Source organism: Cuculus canorus, chromosome 3, assembly GCF_017976375.1.
Source record: "Cuculus canorus isolate bCucCan1 chromosome 3, bCucCan1.pri, whole genome shotgun sequence".
NCBI classification, from domain to species: Eukaryota; Metazoa; Chordata; class Aves; order Cuculiformes; family Cuculidae; genus Cuculus; species Cuculus canorus.
The window spans coordinates 75,427,824-75,451,244 of NC_071403.1; the positions used below are offsets into that span (position 1 = coordinate 75,427,824).

At 44.2% G+C, this 23,421-nt stretch overlaps 1 protein-coding gene across 1 annotated transcript in view; it reads right to left on the reverse strand.

Annotated features, from left to right (window-relative positions):
* SLC24A3 (solute carrier family 24 member 3) overlaps positions 1 to 23,421 on the reverse strand; it is a 190,853-nt gene that overhangs the window by 49,399 nt on the left and 118,033 nt on the right. Inside the window, exons 4-6 of the mRNA XM_054061725.1 lie at positions 16,599 to 16,673; positions 12,835 to 12,919; positions 10,834 to 10,937 (exon numbers count right to left, since the gene is read on the reverse strand). Coding sequence (XP_053917700.1) covers positions 10,834 to 10,937; positions 12,835 to 12,919; positions 16,599 to 16,673 — 264 coding nt within the window. The remainder of the gene's footprint in view (positions 1 to 10,833; positions 10,938 to 12,834; positions 12,920 to 16,598; positions 16,674 to 23,421) is intronic.

The window sequence follows — 23,421 nt, forward strand, 5'->3', positions numbered from 1 at the left end:
AGCCTGTCCCGTAGGAGAGTTGCTCCAGCCCTTGGATCATTTTTGTGGCCTCCTCTGGACCTGATTCCTCTGGAACCTTTGACCAATGCTCAATACTCCTCTCAACTGAACTTAAACGAAAAATAAAATGTGAGCACAGGTCAGGCCAAATAAAGTCCAGGCCTTAAAATACAGCCCTCTCTAAGCCAGTAATTGCTGAGCACCTCTGATCTAATGGACTCACTGGGAGGAAAGCTTCCTTCCAATTACCAGCCCCCTAATTTTACCACTAGTTAGCCATTCTCTGCAGAGTTCAACCATCCCTCCAGCTCCTGATTCATACATTGCGGACCAACCTAATTTATTTTCATTATTTCCCCAAGAATATTTGCTTTTTTAAGCAGCTCTTGATATTTTCATTACTGCGGCAGCAATCTGTCTCTGTGACATTCTCAGAATGGAAACAGTGGACACTCTCCAAACCTCAGGACAAAGCCAAAAATATTTCCCTGCTCAACTGGTACTCATAATTGTCCATGAGTTATTCAGATCAGTGTGTCTTTTTAGCTCAGATTCCCGCAGAGCCAAGGCGGCAGGACCCCAAAAGACATGCACTTGCAGGTCTCCTGGACTGCAGGCGATGTAGCATTCGCAACAGAACTCAAGGACAGCTGTAGAAATGGTACAGGAAGGCGTGCACAGCCTACACATTTCCCAGTCTCCTCAGACTGGCCAGTTCTTATCAGACATAAAAACCAGTTTTTGTGAATTCCCTTGTTTTTATCTTACAAACAATTTAAAGAAAAAAAAACTACCAATGCTAACTCCACAGTATTGATCTGTGTTTGAATTTTGACAGAGAAAACTTGACCTCAAATGGTGATGATGTTTGGTGGAACTAGACTTGTTTTGATGCTAATAGAAATCCATTTTCACCTCTTTAGATTGCCTACTATAACATAACTCTGTGAAGGTTTTGAAATGCTAACATAAAAAAAAATCACAGCAACTTCTATGATGGCCAGACTAGTCCTGGATCCAATTCCCAAGATAACACCACTTGTGTTAAACAGGGAGCTGGAAAGGATTCTAATTTGTTTTATCACAGAGTCACTGTGTTATCAGCCAGTGTCAAACATCCCAGAAAGAAAACACCAGGGAAAAGGAGCACTCTGTACAGTGGGTGAACAACCTCCTTGATTGCTCTGACAAAAATGCAAAGACAGGATGCAGAAGCAGAGGAGCCTGTTCAGCAGGGAAGGGAGCTGCTGGCCTAGTGGCAGGGGAGCTCCCTCTTTATTCTGGGAGTGTGCAAGGACTTTACTTGACCACACATAAAGGCTGCAGCATCTCAACTTTGAGGACCATCAGATACCATCTCTGAAGTAACTGATGCTTCTCTGCCCTGAAACTCCATCTTCCTCCCCGTCTGCAGTTAAAGCTGCTCAGTGATTGTCTGACTTTCTGTAGGACAATTGGAACAACACTGCCAGTATCCTCCCTTTGCTCTTCCGATACTTGGGGTTTCATGTACACATGGCCACGCCAGCAGCTTTATGTTTCGATGAGGACCACAGCCTTGACTTCTGGGACAAATTCTGTCTTTGGTGGACATCTCAATGCTGGATCCCTGTTTGGCTTATTACTCTGTCACCTTCTCACTTTCAAGTCTGCAACACACTTCTATGAGTGAGTAGGTACAGTCACTAGAAAATGTTGCCGGCAAGATAAACCTTTGTTCCCTGAACTACAAGAGCAGTGTACAGTCCCCACAGTTGCCATTAAGTTCTTCTTAAACTACTTCTCCACAGTTTTACATGTTTCATAGAATCATAGAATGTGCTGAGTTGGAAGGGACCCATAAGGATCATTGAGCCAAACTCCTGTCCCTGCATAGGACAACCCCAACATTCACACCATGTGTCTGAAGGCATTGTCCAAATGCTTCTGGAATATTATCAGGCTTGGCACCCTGACTGCTTTGCTGGGGAGCTGTTCCAGTGCTCCACCACCCTCTGGGTGAAGAACCTTTTCCTAATATCCAACCTAACCCTCCAAGACACATCTTCCTGCCATTCCCTTGGGTCCTACCATTGGTCACCAGAGAGAAGAGATCAGTGCCTGCTCCTCCCTCCTTGTGAGGAAGCTGTAGAGCGTGATGAGGTGTCCCCTCAGTCTCCTGTTCTCCAGGCTGAACAGACCAAGCAACTTCAGCTGCTCCTTATACCGCTTCCCCCCTAAAACCTTCAGCAACTTTGTGGCCTCCTCTGGACACTCTCCAGTAGCTTTACATCCTTTTTACCCTGTGCCGCCCAAAACTGCACAGGCCGAAGAAGAAGAAAACCAACATTCCAGCTCTCCCCTCCCAAAACTCCTCCACAATCCAGGAGAAGAAAATAAGAAAAGCTCATGAATGCAATCATAAAGCCAAAGGTCAGTTACGACTCCAGTCTGAATTACTTCTTGTCAGTGAAATTAAAGCTTAAAAGATTAAGACGCATGCAAGCGAAGTGTATGACAGAACTAGGTTAAAAATAGATTACAAAAGTCTCAGTTTCTTCAATAAACAGGGTTCTACCTGGTTATTAAATCTTTGTTCAGTTTTCTCATCTCAGCTCTATTTGTAACACTTATTTCTTGGGTATATTTTCACACAGAGACAAAATTGAGTGCATATCAGCTGATTATTCCAAGAGGCGTCCCCAGCTCACACAAGGGTTTACTGGGACTTCGATGGTGTAGAGCCTTCTGAACTTAGTTTATTTCTTCAGGTAAAAGAATAGCCCCGGAACACAAGAAGGTAAGCCAGATGGTTAAGGTACTCCTTTCTCACTCCAGTATATTGAGGAATGACATCTGGCCACCAATCAGACCCCTTGACAAGAAGAAATAACTGGAACAGCCTCTAAAAACCCCAAGAATTCCTCTGGCATGACCCAGCATTTATGGTACCCTACTCTACACAGGAGCGGCCTGTCTTTTTCTGGGGAAAGCTGGAACAGAGAAACTAGAACTCAAATGAAAAACACAGCAGTTAAATGGTAAGTAACAAATCAAGCTAGGCAGATTAAAAATTACTGTTCAATGCTGGAGTGACTTGCAACTCATGCTTATACTGCTTTGACTTAAACACTTTTCACTAACCTCATTCTTCATACTTTTCTGCAACACTGCAAAAGGCTGTAATTTAGTGCTGGATGAGGATAGAGGAGGAGTGGAAAACACGCAGGAGAGAGCAGCAGAGATGCAAAAAGGAGAAGAATCTGGATAGGGGAATTTTCAAAGCTGAACAAACTCTGATTGTGCTGGCTTGAATGAGAGAAAAATTAAGCAAGCATTGACTGCTTCCGAGAATCCCACATCCTTGCTGCCAAGGATGATGAGAGGGCAGTAGAAGGAGGGGAGAATTTGTGAAGCACAAACATGAGAGTGAGAAAAGACAGGACAGAGAGACTGAGGCTTGGAGGGGACCTTGGGTTAAGGTCAACCTCCCCATGCACAGCTGGTTTGCAATTATGGAAAAAGCCTAATACAATCCATCACAATGTAGACAGCAGACTCCATGTCTGTATCTCTTTCCTGCTATCTAGCATGCATCCCTGAGAAATGTTGCTGAACTTATGTTTGAAGGGCTGCATCTGCTGTCATTTAATCTCTTGCAGCATTCTTTTACTTTCTCGTACCCTCTCTTTGCCAGGAGAAAGCAAAACAGACACGGCAGCTAAATAAACAATGTTTGAATTAAACTTTATCTCTGTCTCTAAATATGCCTTGGTCAAAGATTTCAAAACACATCAGAGGTTGAGGTCTTCAGCTTCCACAGGCCCATTTTAAGATACTTTAAAAAGAGATTTCATTTTCAGAGTATGGATGCTAGTTTAGAAAATACAGCCTTATTTTGCTTTGGCCACCAAAAATGCAGGCAGCCTGCATTGATCGCCACTGTTTGAAAACCAGTCCTCCTGTGCCAAGGACAAAGAGATTTCATTGCTCATATCAGTGAGAAGAGACAGAAAGAAATAATAAAACTAATCTCTCCAGCCCAGAATCCTCACTGGTGATCCGCAAAGTGTCATCAATTAATGTCACATCAATTAGTGACACTAATTGGAAGAGAAAATCACGTCCCTTTCAGGCTACTGAAATACACATTTCTACTTTTCAGTAACAAACCATGGCACAAATTTTTTTTTATATAATCCAGAACCAACCAAAATGGTTTTGATATTAGTAAGAAGCCCAGTAACTCTGGGGGGTCTGATGGGTAGGAGTGCCTCTGATTTCTACTGGATTTTAATTATTTTCAAGTTTTCAGCACTGTTTAAGAGCAACCAGGGGAGAAAGGGGGTTTAGAACACTTAACATTACCAGAAATGTCTTTAAGGTTGTTTAAAGCAATTTTGCTTGCTTGCATTTGTTAATCCTTCCTTTGAGTTTGTACACACTTAACTTCAGCTCTGGGCTGGCACACGACAGCCACATGGTTAATCTCTCCAATCTGTTGACATAATTCAAACCAATCCGTTTTCCAGCCCAACTTTGTCCTTTCTGGCTGGGCCACAAAGGAAAAAGGAGCGCAACGATATATTAAAGCTGATTTTCATCTACATCAATCGGTTTTTAGCATGAGAAAAACTCTTCAGGAGCATTACAACACCACCACAACTACGTGGAAACCCTACAGTGAGGCTCAACAGCAGACAGTATAAAAAAATTGTGTGGCTTTTAGACACTCATCCTGCAAGCAGCTCAGGCTGCAATTGTTTTGCAGGACTGGGGCTCTGGCTACCAAGGTGGTAAATTCCTTAGCATTTCAAAATTAAACACATAAATAAAGAAATGAAGTGGAAGCTTTTCTAATTACTGCCTTGTGGAGGGCTTCTGGCAGCCTACTCCTGAGCTCCTTCAGACTGACGGCTAAGTATTAACCACTCTTCCCCTTCACACAGCACCAGCTCCCAGCAGCATCTTCCCACGTGAGCCAGGGCAAGACACAGGCAGGGCTGAGCTGTGGACCAGTGAAACCCGAGTGAATGCCTGCAGGCAGGGCGGCCAAGATCTCCATGGCTCTTAACACTGATTTCCAGCATACTCTGAGCATGGATGGGGAAACCTCCTACTCCAAAGACAGAGGTGGCAAACAATGCAGGAGTGCATGGACTTGAGATGCAGTGTAACCTGAGACCTGCAGGGTGCTGGAGCAAGGAGAGGGTGTGGGCATAAGGGGCCTTCCCAATTTCTACACTTGCAGTGCTGGGTAAGGGAGCCTTGTCATAGGCCATTTAACAACTTCAGAGATACATCCAGAAGGAAGCCTCTCATCGGGGCTGTGCCTCTGCTGGAATTACAAACAGCAGTGGTGGTGTCCTCTAGCCACGGGCAGAGTAAGGGCAGATACATTGCAAGTACTCCAGCGTGAAGTGCCTGTGAGGTACACCAAGTCTGCAGCTGGCAGAGGAGATGAAAACAGTGGAAAATGTGATTGTCCTGGCTCCAGAGCAGGCTCCTGCACCTCCAAAGGTGCCTTCCTGGCATGAATACAGTTAGCCAGGAGTCGTGAGGTCAAGGAGCCACAGAGCAGAGAAGCGAGGAGAGCAGGAGGATCTAGACCACTGTGTGTCTGGGGGAAAGCTGAACGCTTCAGAGACAGCTATGGAGTGAATCCATGATCCAGGGGGAAAATCTGTCTGGAGAAAGTCCTAAGAAATGGGGAAGGGGTGGCAGAAAGACAGACAGAATGGGAAGAAACTTGGAGCACCTGAGTGCTTAGAAGAAACATCATGACACCAGTAAAACCAAGCACTAAAAGCTAGGAGATGAGGTAGTTAAGTCACTTGCTTAATTCAGGTCAAGAGTGGTCCTAGGGATGAAGGGCTCATGATGACAGAGTTGTTTTGTGTGTCCTCTTGCAGAAGGTGGAGCTTGAGCTGGAACCTACGCAAAGAAGAGGGGCTCATATGGCTAAAGCAGCTGAATGCGCCCCAGGAAAGCTGAGGTGTGTGGACATTGAGGTGGCTACTTAAACCAAGATCAGTCCAGAAAGGAAACCCTTGTGCAATGCTGAGATGGAGCAGCAGGAGCAGCATCTGGAGCCAGAGAGAGCTGCCCTCTGATCAAAGAACATGCCACATGGATGCTGTACATTCAGGGGGAAAAAAGGGCCCATGTCAGCTCTAATTGGTCCCTAAAATGACAAGTTATTCTTTTGTATTTAATCTCTCTGTGCTTTGTTTCCCCATCTTCGAAACATCCCTTCATCTCAAAGAGGTTTGGGGAAAATTAATTAATTGTTCATCAGCTGCTCAGATACAATTGTGATGGGATCAGCAAAAGTTCAAGAGGAAATTAATAATTCTGCCTCTGGAACAGGGCTTGAATAGAGCCTGGTAAATAAGGCAGAAGGGCACACATGGAACAATGAAGAGAAAACAAAATAATGAATAGCGGCTCATTAAGTGAGCAAAGTCCATTCTGTGTACTGAGGGAGGCAGGGAACCTGTGGAGAAACCAGTACAGGATCCTGTAATTAAAGACTGTATAATAATGCATGCACACCAGGGGTACAAATTAAGGTTGCACAAGGAACTTTAATGCTGCTATTTTCTAACTTTCCAGTGTTTGACTTTCAACCTTAACAATGCTCTCTTAATGCAGTCTTTAGGTACGTAGTGTCATATAGAAGTGTGGGCATCGTAGTTTCCTTCTCCAGTTTCAGCAGTAGGATGCCTATTCTCATTTATTCTGAGAAGAGTGCACTTACCAGCCTTTAAAGGCTTAGAAAAATAATAAATTAGAATTGGTGTTCAAGTAAATGCATATCAGCTTTCTGGGGCTGTGGGTTCCTTTTTTTTTAAAAAAAAAAAACCAAACAAGGTGCATATAGCCAAACCTAGTATTTCCTTAAGCCAAAGAATAATAGAGCCAATAAAGCACATACATACTACAATCTAATTTAAGAATAAAACATATGCTGGAGAGCTGGTCAGTATTTTTTAATTCAGCCTTTTACCAGTCAAAAAAACCCCACCCAACCCCCCCAAAAGGCTTTCTCATGATACTCAACAGTTGTGCAGAAGTTAAGAGTGCTTATGGAAATGCTGCAGAAGTCCCTTGCAGGTTTTGGTTCCTAGTTTCCCAGACTGTAAGGAATACAGCACACCCAAGCACGCTGCCAATAGGCAGCTGCCCCATCATCTTCAGCACAGAGACATTTCCTCCCCCAGCTCCAAGCTGAGCACCCCAAGAAGGGATGAAGCAGCCCTGCCACAAAGTTAAGGCTTACCAAGCACTGCCTGTACTGCTCGCCATCCACATCCTGGACTGTCAGTATCTCCAAGCAACCTAGCATCCAAACCTAGTGTGTGCCATCAGATACTGATCAGCTAACAGCATCCCAACATGCTACAAGAACTGCAGCTGCAAACCGCTCTCATTACACATAGAAACTCCCAAGTGTTTTAGGAGAACAAGGATGAGACTACACCATCACCCTGTCTGCAATTCCATTTGTGGAAATCAGCAGTTTGGTCATCTCAAAATCATCCCTTCTTTGCTGAAGGCATCCTACTTGTAAAAAGGGTCAGAAGGGGAACAGAGCATTGACCCTTCTCACCCACCCTAGCAATTTGCAACAGCTACCTTCCGAAAGCAAAGCTTTTAACAACGGGTTTTAATGAACATGAATATGAAGGCCACATAAGCATCACTGGGTTGAAACTGCTACAGGCATGGGCTTAATTCTCTGCATCTCTCCTCCCACCCAACAAACCCAGAAGCCTTCCATCTTTGAACCAAGATGCCTGAATATTCAGGCTGGAGCACAGCAAGCAGCTTAGATCAACCACCTGCCCCAGGCTCACCTGGCCCATTACAAAACAACTCAAAACTGAGATCCAGGTCTCCAGGAGAACTGAAATCCAACCACCAACTAAATTCATCAGCTATGTTAGTGCACCTGTAGAGACTTTACTGATAATAAACCAAATTCCCACTAATACTAACACAAAAACCGGAGAAGAATCACACCAGTAGAAGTGAATGATGTTTTGCTGAAGGGTTGGGAGTCGGATAGAATGAAAAGTACAAACCAAAACAGAGTTTTCTCTAGAATATTTGAATTATTTAAACTGAGGTTTCCTATTCACTCATTTAAATCATGACTCTACACAGTGACACCAATCATTCCAGTTCTCACTCACCCTCTGGGGGTTAAATTGCAGTGAAAAGAGGTTAAGCGACTTGACAAAACCACAGACAAATTGCTAGGAGAGTCAGGAAGACCAAAGTTGGGACAAATCAGTCCACATCTTAGTTCTTGGCTTGAAATAGACTCACAGACCATACTTAGGATGACTTACAGCAGCAAATCCCCACTTTGAATTTCTGAAAGCTATCATACTTAGAAGGCTGAAGGCATTTATGAGAACATTTCAGTTTTGTTATATATAGAAACAAACATGTAAATGATCTCTCAAGAAGACTGATGTTCTCCATCAGCCTCCAAACTCTAGCAAACCTTTTCCACTGAAAGCTGTGATTTGTAGTTTTTTAGCAGGTTCAAAGTATGCAATCAATACCGTGGAGAGTAAAAATGAGAAGAATTAGCTCCTCTGCCATTGTGTCAAACAGTTAATGGTCTTCATTTGCTTGGAATAAAGCAACCTGAGCAAAAATTACTACTGATTAAAGGAGAACACCTTTGAGAAACACAACTTCATGCCTTGGGAAAGCTTTGGTCATTAAAAATTGGCCTGAATCAATCGGGCTTTCACACTAAGAGTTACAGTAGAATCACTAATATATTCTATGAAGTTAAAGATGTCCTTAATTCGGTAGGGAGGATGTACTGGATGACTTGTAAATGTCCCTTCCAACCTAAAGCATTCTATATTGAACACATGCAGTTTCCACCTGCATGTTCCCATGAGAATCAAGGGAGCTTAGGTGGCTAAAGTGCACCACTGTGGGATTTTCCTGAAGCCTTCTTGTAGAGAAAATGTTCATATTAATCCTGAAAAAGTTAATTGCTAATGCAAATGAAATTGAATTACAAACTTCTTCAAAGCACAATTTCTCTGCATGCTTTCTTATACTGAGCAAGTTACACAGGCCCATTCTCTTAAATTCTTCTGCCAGAGCCAGTTATCCTATTGCTTTTTACTGATAATGTTATGCTGCTTCTTCTCTTTACAAGTCAGTCTGCATAGTAACATTTCAAGGAACATTTTATGAGGTTGTAAAAATACCAGGCATATCGTCAAGTGCTAAGGTGAATGCAGATTCAGATATATAATTATACAGTCAATCATGTCTGCAATTCAGACAGCAGCTCAGATCTCACAACTTAAGTTACTTTAATTTCAGATGAATAGCTTATGCTGTCAGAAGTAGTTTGACGTGCTGGAAAACAGTCAGAAATTATACTAGGAACGGATAGGCTTACTGCTAGTGAGGAAAAAAATTCAGGTGTCCTTGGAAGCACGCAAAACCTGACTAAACAAAGCTCTGAGCAATCTGATTCAACTTTGAGATCAGCCCTGCTTTGAGTTGGAGGCATGGGAGTGGTGGGGTCTTGGTATCAGAGACCTCCACAGTTCCGTTCCCACACAAACAATTTTGTGATTCTGGATATAATTAACGCGATTAAGGTTCTGGGGGTTCCGGCTGATGGCAAGTCAAACATCAGCCAGCAGTGCATCCTGGCAGCCAAGAGGACCAACTGTGTCCTGGGGTGCATCAAGCACAGCATTGACAGCTGATTGAAGGAGGGGATTGTCCTGCTTTGCTCCATAATGGTGCGGCCCCATCTGGGTTCTGGGTGCAGTTTTGGGCTCTCCAGTATAAAAAGGACATAAAGCTACTAGAAAATGTCCAGAGGAGGGCACAGAGTTGGTGAAGGGTTTAGAGGGGAAGCCATATAAGGAGCGGCTGAAGTCACTTGGTCTGTTCAGCCTGGAGACGAGAAGACTGAGGGGAGATCTCATCATGCTCTACAGCTTCCTCACAAGAAGAGGAGGAGGAGTAGGCACTGAGCTCTTCTCTCTGTCGACCAATGACAGGATTGAGGGAATGGCAGGAAGATATGCCAGAGGAGGTTTAAGTTGGATATTAGGAAAAGATTCTTCACACAGAGGGTGGTGGAGCACTGGAACAGGCTCCCCAAGGAAGAAGTCCTGACACCAAGCTTGACAATATTTCAGAAGCATTTGGACAATGCCCTTAGACACATGGTGTGAATGCTGGGGTTGTTCTATGCAGAGAGAGGAGCTGGACTCGATGATCCTTGTGGTTCCATTCCAAATCAGGACATTATATGAGTCTACCAGATAAATTACAAGCAAAGACTGCACCTTTCTTATACAACTTCCTAAGTCATGCCAGTGACCAACAACGCTGTGCCGGATCAGTACACGTATCTGAAATGCTCTTGCACAAAGGCAGCATCTTCTGTGATGCTCCAAAAGTGTCAGCATTCTTTCAAAGGCATCTTTCAAAGGCTCACTGAAGTGCATTTTTACCAGCCAGAGGCAGCGACATTTCCTGGCCCCTTTGGTCTAAAAGAACCAGATATAAACATCACAACACATTTTTCAATAGCTACCAAGAGGAGGTGTTAAATAACCAACTTTTATTCCTTTGGCCACCCACATATCTTGGGCAGCTTAAAACGCTGGAGTTGACATTTGCTGTTCTGCTTTTCATTTCAAATATGCAGGAGGAATAGTGTAGGGCCCTATTAGGAAGAACAAAGCCAGAGAAATTTGTTGCAAGGTTGTGAACCTGGCAGCTGATTTCACAGTACAGCCAAGGCACAGAATGAAGCAAAAACTGTTAGGAATCATTAAATGCTCTTACCTGTCCTGCAAAAAGCCCACACACGCCAATAATACAGAGAATGTTAAATACAGCCGAGCCTACGATGGTTCCAACGCCTACATCTCCTTTTGTGATAAAAACACCTGAAAAACAAGTTCAAGGAAAGCTGTGTAAACTGGAAAGACAAGAGTTTTTCCACAAAAAAAATCACAGAAGTCCCACCCCGTTAATAAACCTAACGGCATGTACTGTTTATGCTACTTTTCCTCATAGTTAATAGGGTAACTTTCACAGAAAGGTGAATAAAGGTGGCAGAACTTGCTTTCTGAGGGGACCTGGATAAACTGTCCAATGAAAACTAAATACCTTAGATGTGTCTGAACCACCAACTTCCTGGTTTTACAACCCAACATTATGGCCATACACATCATAAAAGACAGTAACTCCATGGGAACAGCTGGTCGGATACAGATCTGCAGGAAATTCCATAAGACATCCCTTCACCTCATCCTTGCTATTCCCCATATCCCATCCCTAGCAGGTTCAATAGGCAAGTAGAAGCCTGAGCTGGAGCTGATTCAGAGCTGCCTGGCCACTAGCTATTAATACTTGCAAGCTGAACAATGCTTCTCAGGATGAGTTTTGGGTCTACATTACAATCTCCTTTCAGAGCTCTTCTGTCAAATTTGGTTGAAATCATCCAATGAGGTTAATGGCGAGGGAGACGAACTGACAGACACGTGCATCACGGTACTGCACAAAATTCTTTCCTTAGGAAGCCATGCTAAAAATAACACTTCATCTCCTGCTAGCTATCAGGTTGTTTAAATTCACCATTTGCTTTTAAGGTTCCAACAGTACTTATCTGACCAGCATAGTTTAGATATTTCTTTTCCACTTTATCATTTTCTCAGAAACATGTTACACAGAAGCAGTCATTCGACAAGTGACGCTCTGTATCTGGTGGATTACACCACTGAAAGATAATGTTCTGACTCTTAGGGCATCTTTAAGCTGCCACATTGAATCTAGTTCTATATTCACCCTTCTACTGCAGTATCCTTTACTGAAACACAACCCAAACTTGGTCCAGTTTAAGTTCCTATATTCTGAGGCTTTGCTTGTATAACGGAACCTCTCTGCAGAGTATGCAGCTTTATGTGAATTAAATTGTGCTCTGCATCTGATAGCGATAACTGAAATAGAAGTATTTTCTACAGAAAGTATGTAAGCTGAGAATAATTCTCCTTGGTGAGAGCCCACTTTGAGCTTCCAACTGCTGCTCTGAAGATCACCTAACCAAAGGTATGTGAATGAGTAAAACTGCAAGAACACTTTCCACTTCCACCAGGTAGCACATGTACAGCATCATTTTATAACAGCTGACTCTTAGCTCAAGGCTGTTGCAGGACCACATGAGTTTCCTGGGTTTCACACACTGAAGGACTGCTGAATCCCTTGATCACACCTCTCATAAGCAGAGTTGTTTTGGTAGTGTGATACTCTGATCAACTTGTTGCTGTGGGAAAGCATTTCAAGTCCTCTTCTCCTCCCCACTCTGGATTTCCCAGAGGGAAGTGGTGTTAGAAGACTAACCAGAGTGGAGGTGAATGGCAGAGAACCTGCAGCTGAGGACAGAGTTCACCTGGGTACCAGCCCAGGAGGCTGGAGGTGCATCCTTTCATGCCACATCCTGGAGACAGCATGGCAGATAGTACAGGAGGGGAGAAGCCTGCATGTGCAGAGCTCAGCACGGTACAGTTTGGCTGTGCTACAGTGAGTAGCAGTTAAGGTGAATTGGCTACCAGCCCTGGTTTGACAATTTGAGTCAGATCAAACTAGTTCAAATGCAGCTCTGCTATGGGATAACAGCACTCTTTCAGAGCCGCTTCATCTAGCAAGGATTCCCCACAGTTGTGTGCCCATGAGTGAAGGGCCAAATATTGCAATGAACGTTACCGGTGCTCAGCAATCCCATTTCAACTCTGAAATACAGCCAGGGAGAATGTGGAGGTTTCGAAGCAGCAGCAGGTTAGTTACCTATGACAGATGTAAACAACTCAGGAGCAGAGCTTCCCGCTGCCATGAAAGTTGCCCCAGCCACATCTTCGCTAAGATGCAAACGCTGCAGAGAAACACATCACAGTCATTGATTACAACACCAAGAGGCTGAATGAATTCAACTAGAAATGTTAAACTGTCTGTCAATATTAGGAAACTACTGATACAGATCAAGTTTTACCTTAATAAAGTTTAAATATAGGGAAAAAGTCATCACAGACACAGGCTACTTAAGCTGGCATCTCCTTGTAGGGAAGGCAGGTTGTGGCTCTGCTACCCTTTACAGAGAAGAGAATGGACAACAGCAAGGCAGTTTCATAAGTCATGGCTCTGTCTTCTCGATCATCCCAACAACGGAGTGTCCTGAGTCGGAAGGGACACACAAAGACCATACACATCTTATCTCATCTACTTTGGCCTGTAAAGGGAAGAGCTGGAGCTCAGGCTTGGTTCACTCCCAGCCACCTTCCCTGGCATCATTTCAGCCTTGGACATTTAACCCCTCCTCGCCCGCATTCGCTTATATCACCATTGAAGATACTGACCTCCTACAGCCTTCCCATAGCAGTGCCCATGGACTACCCAAAACGGGTGTTTCTGGAAGGGAAAGGACCCACTACTCTATGAAAAATGTCATCGGCATATGCCGTTTCCAAAGATTTACTTGGTTAATTACTTCCTTTATGTTTTCTGCATTCCCGCTGCTCCATCTGCACAAGTCACTGTTCAGCAAACGTGATGAGGCTGTTAAAGACCACATGCCTTGCTGGCACCTTCCACAATTTAATGAGTAGCTAAAAAAAGCCACCCCCTGCCATACAGCCATAAACTGCTGAGCTGTTACTACACAAAGCTTGCTGGCTCACACGCACGCGAGTCAGTGGCTGCTGTTGTACGAGCAAGGGGAAGACAGCTGAGGGTGGTGGGGATATTGCCCTGGTAGAACCGGCTGTTTGAAGCAGGACAGAGGAAGCATTCCTCTCCCCTCTTTCCTCTGTAGCATGCAGGGCTTCTCTGCAGCTTTATTGTTGCAGAGTACGTTTGCACATTTAAAGTACACTTGCACAGAGATAAGATTGAAGAAATCCTCCCACCAGCCTTGCGTGGGCTGAAGATCCCAAGAAGGATGTTTGTGAGAGAAGGTAACTCTACCTACTGACCATACGCATACAACAAAAAACTCTGTACGTATATTACAGGGATAAGGAAAAAGGAAAAGATGTACCCTTACTGGGAATGCTTTTTAAGCAGGAGATCATGACATCGCTGCACTGATACAAAAGCTTGTGAAACCCGATTAAACGCAGCTTTATGGAAAATTATTTGAAATAGGATTAAAACTATTGTAGAAGTTCATAGGACCAGAAGTAGACCCCCAAAGGCCAGTTTCTTCTGCAGGATCCTCTATGGAAATAGAGACACTCACCCTACAATAGTAATTCTGCAACTCAATAGTGCCTTTTGAAAGAAAAGACCATGAGACAAGCAAACTGGCTGTGCTGACTTTCTGTTGGGATGGTTTCATTTAAAGCCATAGTAGGTTGCCTTGAGGACAGTTCCTGGATAATTTATTGCACTGCATGTGATGATTAAGTTAATACAACAGAGCAGAAAGTACAGCACATAATGTCAGAGGCAAAAATGTATTCTCTGGTATTAGACAAAAGTTTGCAATTGATGTATAACATTAGTTGTGTCACGTAAACACTCTGTAACACCAATAAGAGTAGCTGGGCAAATACAAGTACAAGCTGTTTTAGAAATCAAATTAAAATAAAGGCTTTATTGTAAGTACATCTGAACTAAGACAGAATGTGAATGTCTACCACAGCAAGTGTTCTGGAACAAATTCTCATCTCAACACACATTTGGGAACACAAATGCCTTGTTGGTTTAACTCAACAACTGCTTTCCAAACTGGACGAAGCTATGCCAGAAAAAGGGCGTTTATTTCAGAATTAGCACATCTAAACCACGAGCAACTGTAGAATAACTGTTGGCTGATCTCCAAGATCAAAAAAAGCCTTGAGGCAGGAGGTTTGAATTCTTTTGTGCTGGATAGGACAGTAGGTGGTAGTCAGATTACTGATGGTAGATCTTAGGTCAGCAGCAAGACATTACCATTTATGGCTGTTTGCATGCTAAGCGCACACGTACTGCCATACCCAGTAGGACCTCTTAGATGTGAGTTCCTGACATAGGGCTCTCTTCCCTTTTGCTTTGTCTCGATTTTTTTTTATGAGTTAACAAACAAGTGAACACCCTTGAAAACACAACAGGTCTTATCAGGTGATGAAGAGGACTCTGGTAGTCTTTCCCCTCACAAAGCAGCCCTGGCTCTCCTAGTCGGCCAACTCATTTCACAGCATCTTTATGCAAGGAGAGCATTAGCTGGTGTGAGCACTGGTATTAGCAATTGCTGGAAGTGGGCAGCCATAGAACCCTCCCTTTCCTAGAAAAGTAGACAAGAGTCGATACTAACAAATGCTGCAGAAGCCTTTGCAAAGTGACTTGAGCCTTTTCCCATATATTCTTGAGTGGTAACATCAAGGACAAAGCATGAAAAGCTGGATGCTTTGAGGACAATCCACTCTGGACTGATAAAATCAAAAGTAGCTGGATCAGGAAACAGAAATGTGTATTTCTTTTGCTATCATGTAACTACAGAAGTGCTTAATTATGCAAAAATAAAAGGACTTGAATGCCCCAAAGGCCATCTATGGGGTGAGAAAAATGGTTTTTTTGGAAGAGAATCAAGTAGGAACAATAGGAATAGTAAAATTCTGATCCATTTATATGATCCACTTTAATAATCTCTAATGATGCAACATCTTTCTTCTGGACAGTAACTTCAGCCTAGAGAAGAGAAGGCTCTGGGGAGACCTTAGAGCAGCCTTGCAGTACTAAAGGGAACTACAGGAAAGCTGGGGAGGGGCTCTTTATCGTTTACTGCTTTTGTTTTTAAATAACAATACATCTAAACCCTCTTGTGCATTTTTTCTTTCCCAGTTTCATGCTTGGGAGGGTTCAAAGTTTTAAGTTAATGGTATATGAAACACCCCGTGAATCAGTATTTCCACACAAAACTCAAGAAAGAAAAGGCTGTCATCTTCCAAGTCCCAGCAGAAGCGAGTGACATGCCAGAAGCCATAACTGAACCAAAGCACTATTCCCTACATGGACAATGAACAACGTCTCAACCCTCTTGCAGTCTCCAGTGGCTGGATCTTATCTCAAGGGCAAGGTTTCTCAGCTGGGGATGTGGGAGCACATCAGACAAGCTAATAAGATCTGCTGGGCTTATGAACTGAAAATGCATGCTGCAGCTAGCACTGCCCATAGTGTGCAACTGAGTTTGGGGATCATTGCTCTAGAGAATGTTTTATTCACTGTGTTATAAGTTGCCCCCATTTTTAAGAAGTGGTATGATGCGTGTATATATATATATATATGCATAGAAATATATAGGAATTAATATACAGAAATTGTTATTGGAGAGGCAATGGCCAGCTCTAAGAGGGAGCATCAGCCAAGTTTACCCACCGACAGACTTCCATCCCATCTCCTGTGAGTGAGAACATAAAGCAGGGCCAACGCATATGTGCACCGTTAAGCAACTAAACAAGAAGCATAGGGAGTGCTCTAAGACAACAATAAATACGCTACCATCACTCCCTGAGTCTTTCCAGGAGAACTGCTGCTAAAGCAATGCACAAGCTGAAGTAACATCTTCTAATACTTACTTCGCAAATCTTTTCCAAGGAAGGGACAAAGAAATCATCGCAGACAATTGCCAAAGCATAAAACATATACACGGCCTGCAAAAGAAAAGAGAAAATGTTGAGTCTGGAGGTCGTCAAGCAGAAACAAACTGCAGCATCCCAACTCATCTTATGATTGTTTTGGTATACTTTTTTTTAAAAAAAAAATAAAATGCTTTTGCAAGAAGAATTCCTGGAACTCTCTGGGATTTAATAGAAAGATAATTAAGTATTTATCTAAAGAGTTCTTACAAGCTGTCCAAGGCTGCCAACATTTTATCATCAAGACCTTTTTTAAAAAAAATATATTCCTAAGCCACACTTATATAGTATCATAGTACAGTTAGTGTTGGAAGAGACCTTAAAGATCATGTAGTTCCAACCCCTCTGCCATGGGCAGGGTCATCCCTCTAAGGCAGGTTGCCCAAGGCCCCATCCAACCTGGCCTTGAACACCTCCAGGGATGGGGCAGCCACAACCTCCCTCGGCAACCCGTTCCAGTGTCTCACCACTCTCATGGTGAAGAAATTCTTCCTAATGTCCAGTCTAAATCTGCCCCTCTCCAGTTTATACCCATTCCCCCTGGTCCTATCCCCACAAGCCTTTACGAATAGCCCCTCTCCAGCTTTCCTGTAGCCCCTTCAGGCACTGAAAGGTCGCTATAAGATCTCCTCTGAGCCTTCTCTTCTCCAGGCTGAACAGGTCCAACTGTCTCAGCCTGTCCTCGCAGGGAAGGTGCTCCAACCCTCCACTCATCTTTGCAGCAATCCTCTGGACCCCGTCCAACAGCTCCATATCCTTCTTACGCTGAGGATTCCAGAACTGGACACAGTATTCCAGATGAGGTCTCACGAGAGAGGACTAGAGGGGCAGAATCACTTCCCTTGACCTGCTGGCCACGCTTCTTTTGATGCAGTCCAGGACACAGTTGGCCTTCTGGGCTGCGAGCACACATTGCTGGCTCACATCAAGCTTCTCATCGACCAGCACCCCCAAGTCCTTCTCTGCAGGGCTGCTCTCAAGCATGTCATCCCCCATCGTGTACTGAAAATGTGGATTGTCCCAACCCATGTGCAGGACCTTGCACTTGGCCTTGTTGAACCTCATGAGGTTCTCAGAGGCCCACTTCTTCAGCCTGTCCAGGTCCCTCTGGATGACATCCTGTCCTTCCCGTGTGGCAACTACACCACTCAGCTTGGTGTCATCTGCAAACTTGCTGAGGGTGCACTCAATCTCGCTGTCAATATCATTGATAAAGATAGAACAGCACCGGTCCCACTACAGACCCCTGAGGGACACCACTTGTCACAGATCTCCATCTGGACTTTGAGCCATTGACCACTACTCTCTGAATATGACCATCCAACCAGTTTCTTATCCACCTTACCATCCACCCATCAAATCCATATCTCTCCAGTTTAGAGAGAAGGATGTTGTTGGGGACCGTGTCAAAGGCTTTACAGAAGTCTAGATAGATCACATCTGTCAGTTTACCCACGTCCACTGCTGCGGTTACCCCATCATAGAAAGCCATCAAGTTCGTCAGACAGGACTTGCCCCTGGTGAAGCCATGCTGGCTGCCATTAATCACCTCCCTGCCCTCCATGTGCTTTAGCACAGCTTCTAGGAGGATCTGTTCAATGATCTTCCCAGGCATAGAGGTGAGACTGGCAGGTCGGTAGTTCTCAGAGTTGTCTTTCCTACCCTTTTCAAAAATGGGCAAAATGTTACCCTTCTTCAAGTCACTTCTCCTGATTGCCATGAGTTTTCAAATATCATGGAGAGTGACTTGGCAACCACATCTGCCAATTCCCTCAGGACTCTGGGATGCATCTCATCAGGTCCCATGGACTTATATATGTTTAGGTTCCTCAGGTGTTCACGAACCTGATCCTCCTCTACTGCGGGAGGGGGTCTACGCCCCTGGTCACCATCTTGCTGTCCCATGACCCAGGAGGGGCGAGGAAAGCAGTTATCTGTGAAGACTGAGGCAAAAAAGATGTTGAGGACCTCAGCCTTTTCCTCATCTGTTGATACATGATCGCCGTTTCCAGTCATCAGTGGGGGTACGTTCTCTTTGATCTTCCTCTTTTGATTAATGTACCTGTAAAAGCCCTTCTTGTTGGTCTTTACTTCCCTTGCCAAGTTCAGCTCCAGCTGCGCCTTAGCCTTCCTGACTTCATCCCTACACAATCAGGCAGTGTCTCTATACACGTCCCAGGTTACCTGTCCCTGCTCGCCGCACTGCGCGTGCAGTTCCTTCTTTTTCAGTTTAACCAGCAGGTCTTGACTCAGCCATGCCAGTCTCTTTCCTTTCCTGCCTGATTTTCTACATACAGGGACTGAGCGCTCTGTGGAAAAGCTTCCTTTCTTTTACACTTTATATAATATATACTTCCCCCCCCCCCCCCCTCATTGCACAGCCCAAGGCTTTTTTATCATTGCACTCTGTGAAAATCTAAACCCTAGAAGAGTAATTCTGGAAATGATGGTGTTTTGAAAAAGGGGAAAGGAGCTTGTTTGCTGTGACTGAAGTGCCCTGCCATGTCATCTGGGTTCTGGGTGATGATTCTTGCTGAACTTCACACAGGAACAACTTCCAAATGACCAAAATCCAAGGGGAAACATGAGACTTGAAAAGACACCTAACAAATCAACTCTTCAATTTCCTGCAAGGAGCATTTAATCTGTATTTCAAACAGAAAGTAATTTCTTTGTTATTAAAAGGAACATGTTAGGGCCTGATCTCTGCCCTGACAGGAAAAGAACCCAGCATGGTTTACGTCCCTGCAGCTAAACTCTTGTTGTCCCCAAGAAGGGTAACCTCATCCATATTGCTTAGAGGGAAGGATCTCTATCCCTTGTGTCAACTCATGTCCTGGCACTAGATAGGAAAATGCTAGCTGGCATAGGAGAAAACCATGTGAAAAGCGTGTCAGTCACCTAACAGAGCACACCATCACAGCTAGGTCTGTGCCCATGTCCTGGCCTGCTCTAGCTTACTGCTTAGACAAATCTGAAGTCACCCAAGCTACCCCTGCACAACCTTAAACAAACTAAGACCTGGAGGAACAAGGGCATCACCCAAAGAGGGTAGACCTGCCTGTATTGCCCAAAGGACATGCTGAGGGGAGGGGAGGGGAGGGGAGAGGAGAAGAGAGGAGAGGGGAGTTACCCCTGGAATGCAGTATCCAAGTTTTAAAACTGCGTCCTGTGCAGTGGGGGAAGTGGCACAGAAGACAGAAGGACAGAGACACCCTCTGAAGATCTGCAAGACAGGCCAGTGCTCATCCCTTGCTGCAGTCCTCGGTGTCAGGTATGCAGCATATCTATTACAGCTGGCCATCCCCACAGGAACTAGAAAACAATCTGGACGTGCTACCACAACCTGCCACAGAGAAAGTCTACATTACCATCTTGGATCTTGTTCCCAGGAGACAATAATATCGGCAAAGGTTGATTTATTGCTATGTACATGTGAAAGCACAGATGCACAACAAAGATCCTAAAATTTTGGGCATGTAAACAGAGAGGTGAGGATCTGGGCATAAACCTGGAACAAACTGCACTGCAGCAGCTGTGCACAAACCAGCTATGTCCAAAAAGAGGGGATGTGGAAGGCTGCACATGGTGAGGCAGGAGAGATGAACACCTGAGCTCTCTCTCTCTCCAATTCCCCCTCTCCAGTGAACAACCAGAGCTGAGAGAAGTGGCCAATATTTGTAGAAAAACAGTGTCTTAATCCTATCAAAGCACAGAGTTATTACCACATCACCAACAGATTCTTGTGCTTTGCTTGTCTTTGAAATTTACTGTTGAAGCTCAGGTGATGGGAGGAAACCAGAGTATATTTTTCTGGAAAGCAGCAATAAAAATCCATTCAGTTCTGGAGTCCTCAGGACAGGAAAGACATGGATTTGTTAGAGTGAATCTAGAGGTGTCCATGAAGCTGATCCAAGGGCTGGAGCACCTCCTGTATGAGGACAGGCTGAGAGAGTTGGGTTTGTTCAGCCTGGAGAAGAGAAAGCTCTGGGGAGACCTTCAAGCAGCCTTCCAGTACTGAAAGGGGCTACAGGAAAGCTAGAGAGGGGCTCTTTATAAGGGAGTGCATGGATAAAACCCCCATGGCAGGGGGGGTGGAAACGGATGATCTTTAAGGTCCCTTCCAACCCAAACCATTCTATGATTCTACGATTAAAAAATAACTCAATTATATATTTTTCAGGATTAGAGACGGGAATTTCATCATAATGGGATGATTCTGACACCATCTCGAGGCTTCAGTGCTAGACTATCACCTAGCATGGTTTCTGTGCTCTTCTGTTACTACTCCTGAACACGAATAAATCTAACTTACACTTTATGACACTCTTTCACTGTAACATGGCCCAGAGGACCACCAACACAAGCTAAATTGAAGGTCTACAACTTTGCCGGTGTGTCAGAGACTTTGATGCTACAGAGGGAGCACTAGCAGCTGACCAGATACTAACAGATAACTGTATGAACAGAGATAAAGGAAGCAAATGGCTCACAGATATTGTGCTTCATAGGAAGAAGGATCAGAAACAGCCCACGGAGTTACGTAGCCAAATCTCTTTGAAATACAATGGATAATGAGTGCCCGACTTCAGCCTGGATTTTTTTATCTGCTAATTATATTAATCTCTCATGGTTCATGCCATCATTTCCCCTCCCAAAGATACATTAATGCCTTTCAAGAACCCTAATCTGTACATCATCATCCTTATAAATTGAGTGCATTCTCTGCATGTGACATAATCTTCAATCACAGAGCGCAGGGCATCGTATGGTTGCTTGGGCTTCCTGCAATCTGCTGCTATTGTGGTAGCCAAGCCCTCCCAAAGGGGGCCAAGGCAATGGGGACGGAGAGAAGACAACAAACCAGAAAAGCGCTCACTCAAAAGCCAAATCAGGTCAACTCAGCATCTGCCTCCACACATGGTACATACACAGGCTTTGCCTCCTGTATGCTCCTACCACTATTTCAGATCATGTGAAGTTAGAGCATCTACTAGAGTGAGTTGAGAGGAGGCCACAAAGATGATCAGAGGCCTGGAGCACTTCCCATAGAAGGACAGGCTGAGAGAGCTGGGGTTGTTCAGCCTGGAGAAGAGAAGGCTCAGGGGAGAACTTATAGCAGTCTTTGAGTACTGAAAGAGGGCCTCCAGGAAAGCTGGGGAGGGGCTCTTTATCAAAGAGTGCAGGGACAGGATGAAGGGGGAGGGTTTTAAGCTGAAAGAGGGCAGATCGAGATTAGATACTAGGAAGAAATGTTTTGCGGTGAGAGTGGTGAGGCACTGGCACAGGTCGCCCAGAAAAGTCGTGGCTGCCCCATCCCTGGAGGTGTTCAAGGCCAGGCTTGAATAGGCTGATGCAGTGGAAGGTGTCCCTGTCCAAGGCAGAGGGGTTGGAACTGGTAAAGGTTTTAAGGTCCTTTCCAACCTAAACCATTCTATGATTCTATGAAGTTACTGTACTGTATGTGTTGCTCACCAGAAATGTGATCTGTTTGAATGGACATCAAGTTCAAAAAGTTCACCAGTTTAAGTTTGGGAAAATCCTTCTGAGACTTTTGAAATGAGCATTCAGATAATGTGAGGGGTGGGTTTACACGACCTTCAGTGCAAACAAGAATGGCAAGACATATCCATATCCCAGTAACCATAGGCAGGTTGAGTAAGGAGCAGAAAAGTGAATGTGAAGAAATTGCCATCACACTTTCTCTAATCCTCTTGGTGGTCGTGGGGACCACCATGCTGCTGTGTCTGCTGGAAAGCACTGAGCCAAAGCCTGCTGAAGTCAGTACGATTATTGTGAGTGATGTCAGCAAATTTTAACACCAGGTTGACAGAATAGAGCAGGCTGAACACGCACTGACTTATATGCTTGAGCCTTTATTTTTAATGATCTCATTGTTGTCACAGTTCTGGTTTTGGCTGGGAGTCTTCCCTAATTTTATTTAACATGTTTGAGTGCAATACAGTATGAAGTATCAAATCTAAGGAGTATCTGGCTAGAAAACAGCTTGGTTCACAAACTAAAACACTGGCAACTGCCCATGGTAAGAGAAAGAGAACACATGAAGACAATAACTGTTACTTCCTTGAAAGCAGTTTGGGTTTTTCTGGTTGGGCTTTTCTGTTTGTTTGGGTTTGTTTTTTTTTTTTTAAATAAGATTTTAGAGTTTGTACCAGCAGGAACACAACCAAAAAACTTAAATTCACGCCAAGTCAGGCTCGAAAAGATGGAGCCCAGATAGCAGGCCAGGCTATTTTATGTGGAAAGAAGGAAGCCAGCCAGCATCAGGGCAAGAATTCTGTTCACTAGGTCAAATGTAGGGAATACTAACACCATGGCTTTAACATTTTGCAACTGATTAGGTGGTATCAGCTTCCACATTCCCACATCTTCCCATATCCAGGGGAAGATTAAGCTAGATATAAAGAAATATTACTTCACCAAAAGGGTTCTCAAGCACTGGAACAGGCTGCCCAGTGGTGCAATCATCACTGGAATGTTAGAGTCACCATCCCTGGAGGGATTTAAAAGACATGTAGATGTGGTGCCTAGCGACATGGTTTAGTGGTGGGTTTAGCAGTGTCAGGTTTACAGTTGGATTCAATTGTCTTTAAGGTCTTTTCCAGCCTAAACGATTCTGTGACTCTGTGATCTAAGTTAACTCAAGAATCCAACACATGCAACTCTGTCCTTGCAGGCACTGTGGGAGCAGCAGGTTTGGTACAGGTTAGGAATGCAGCAGGGCAGCACTTGCTGAAGCTGT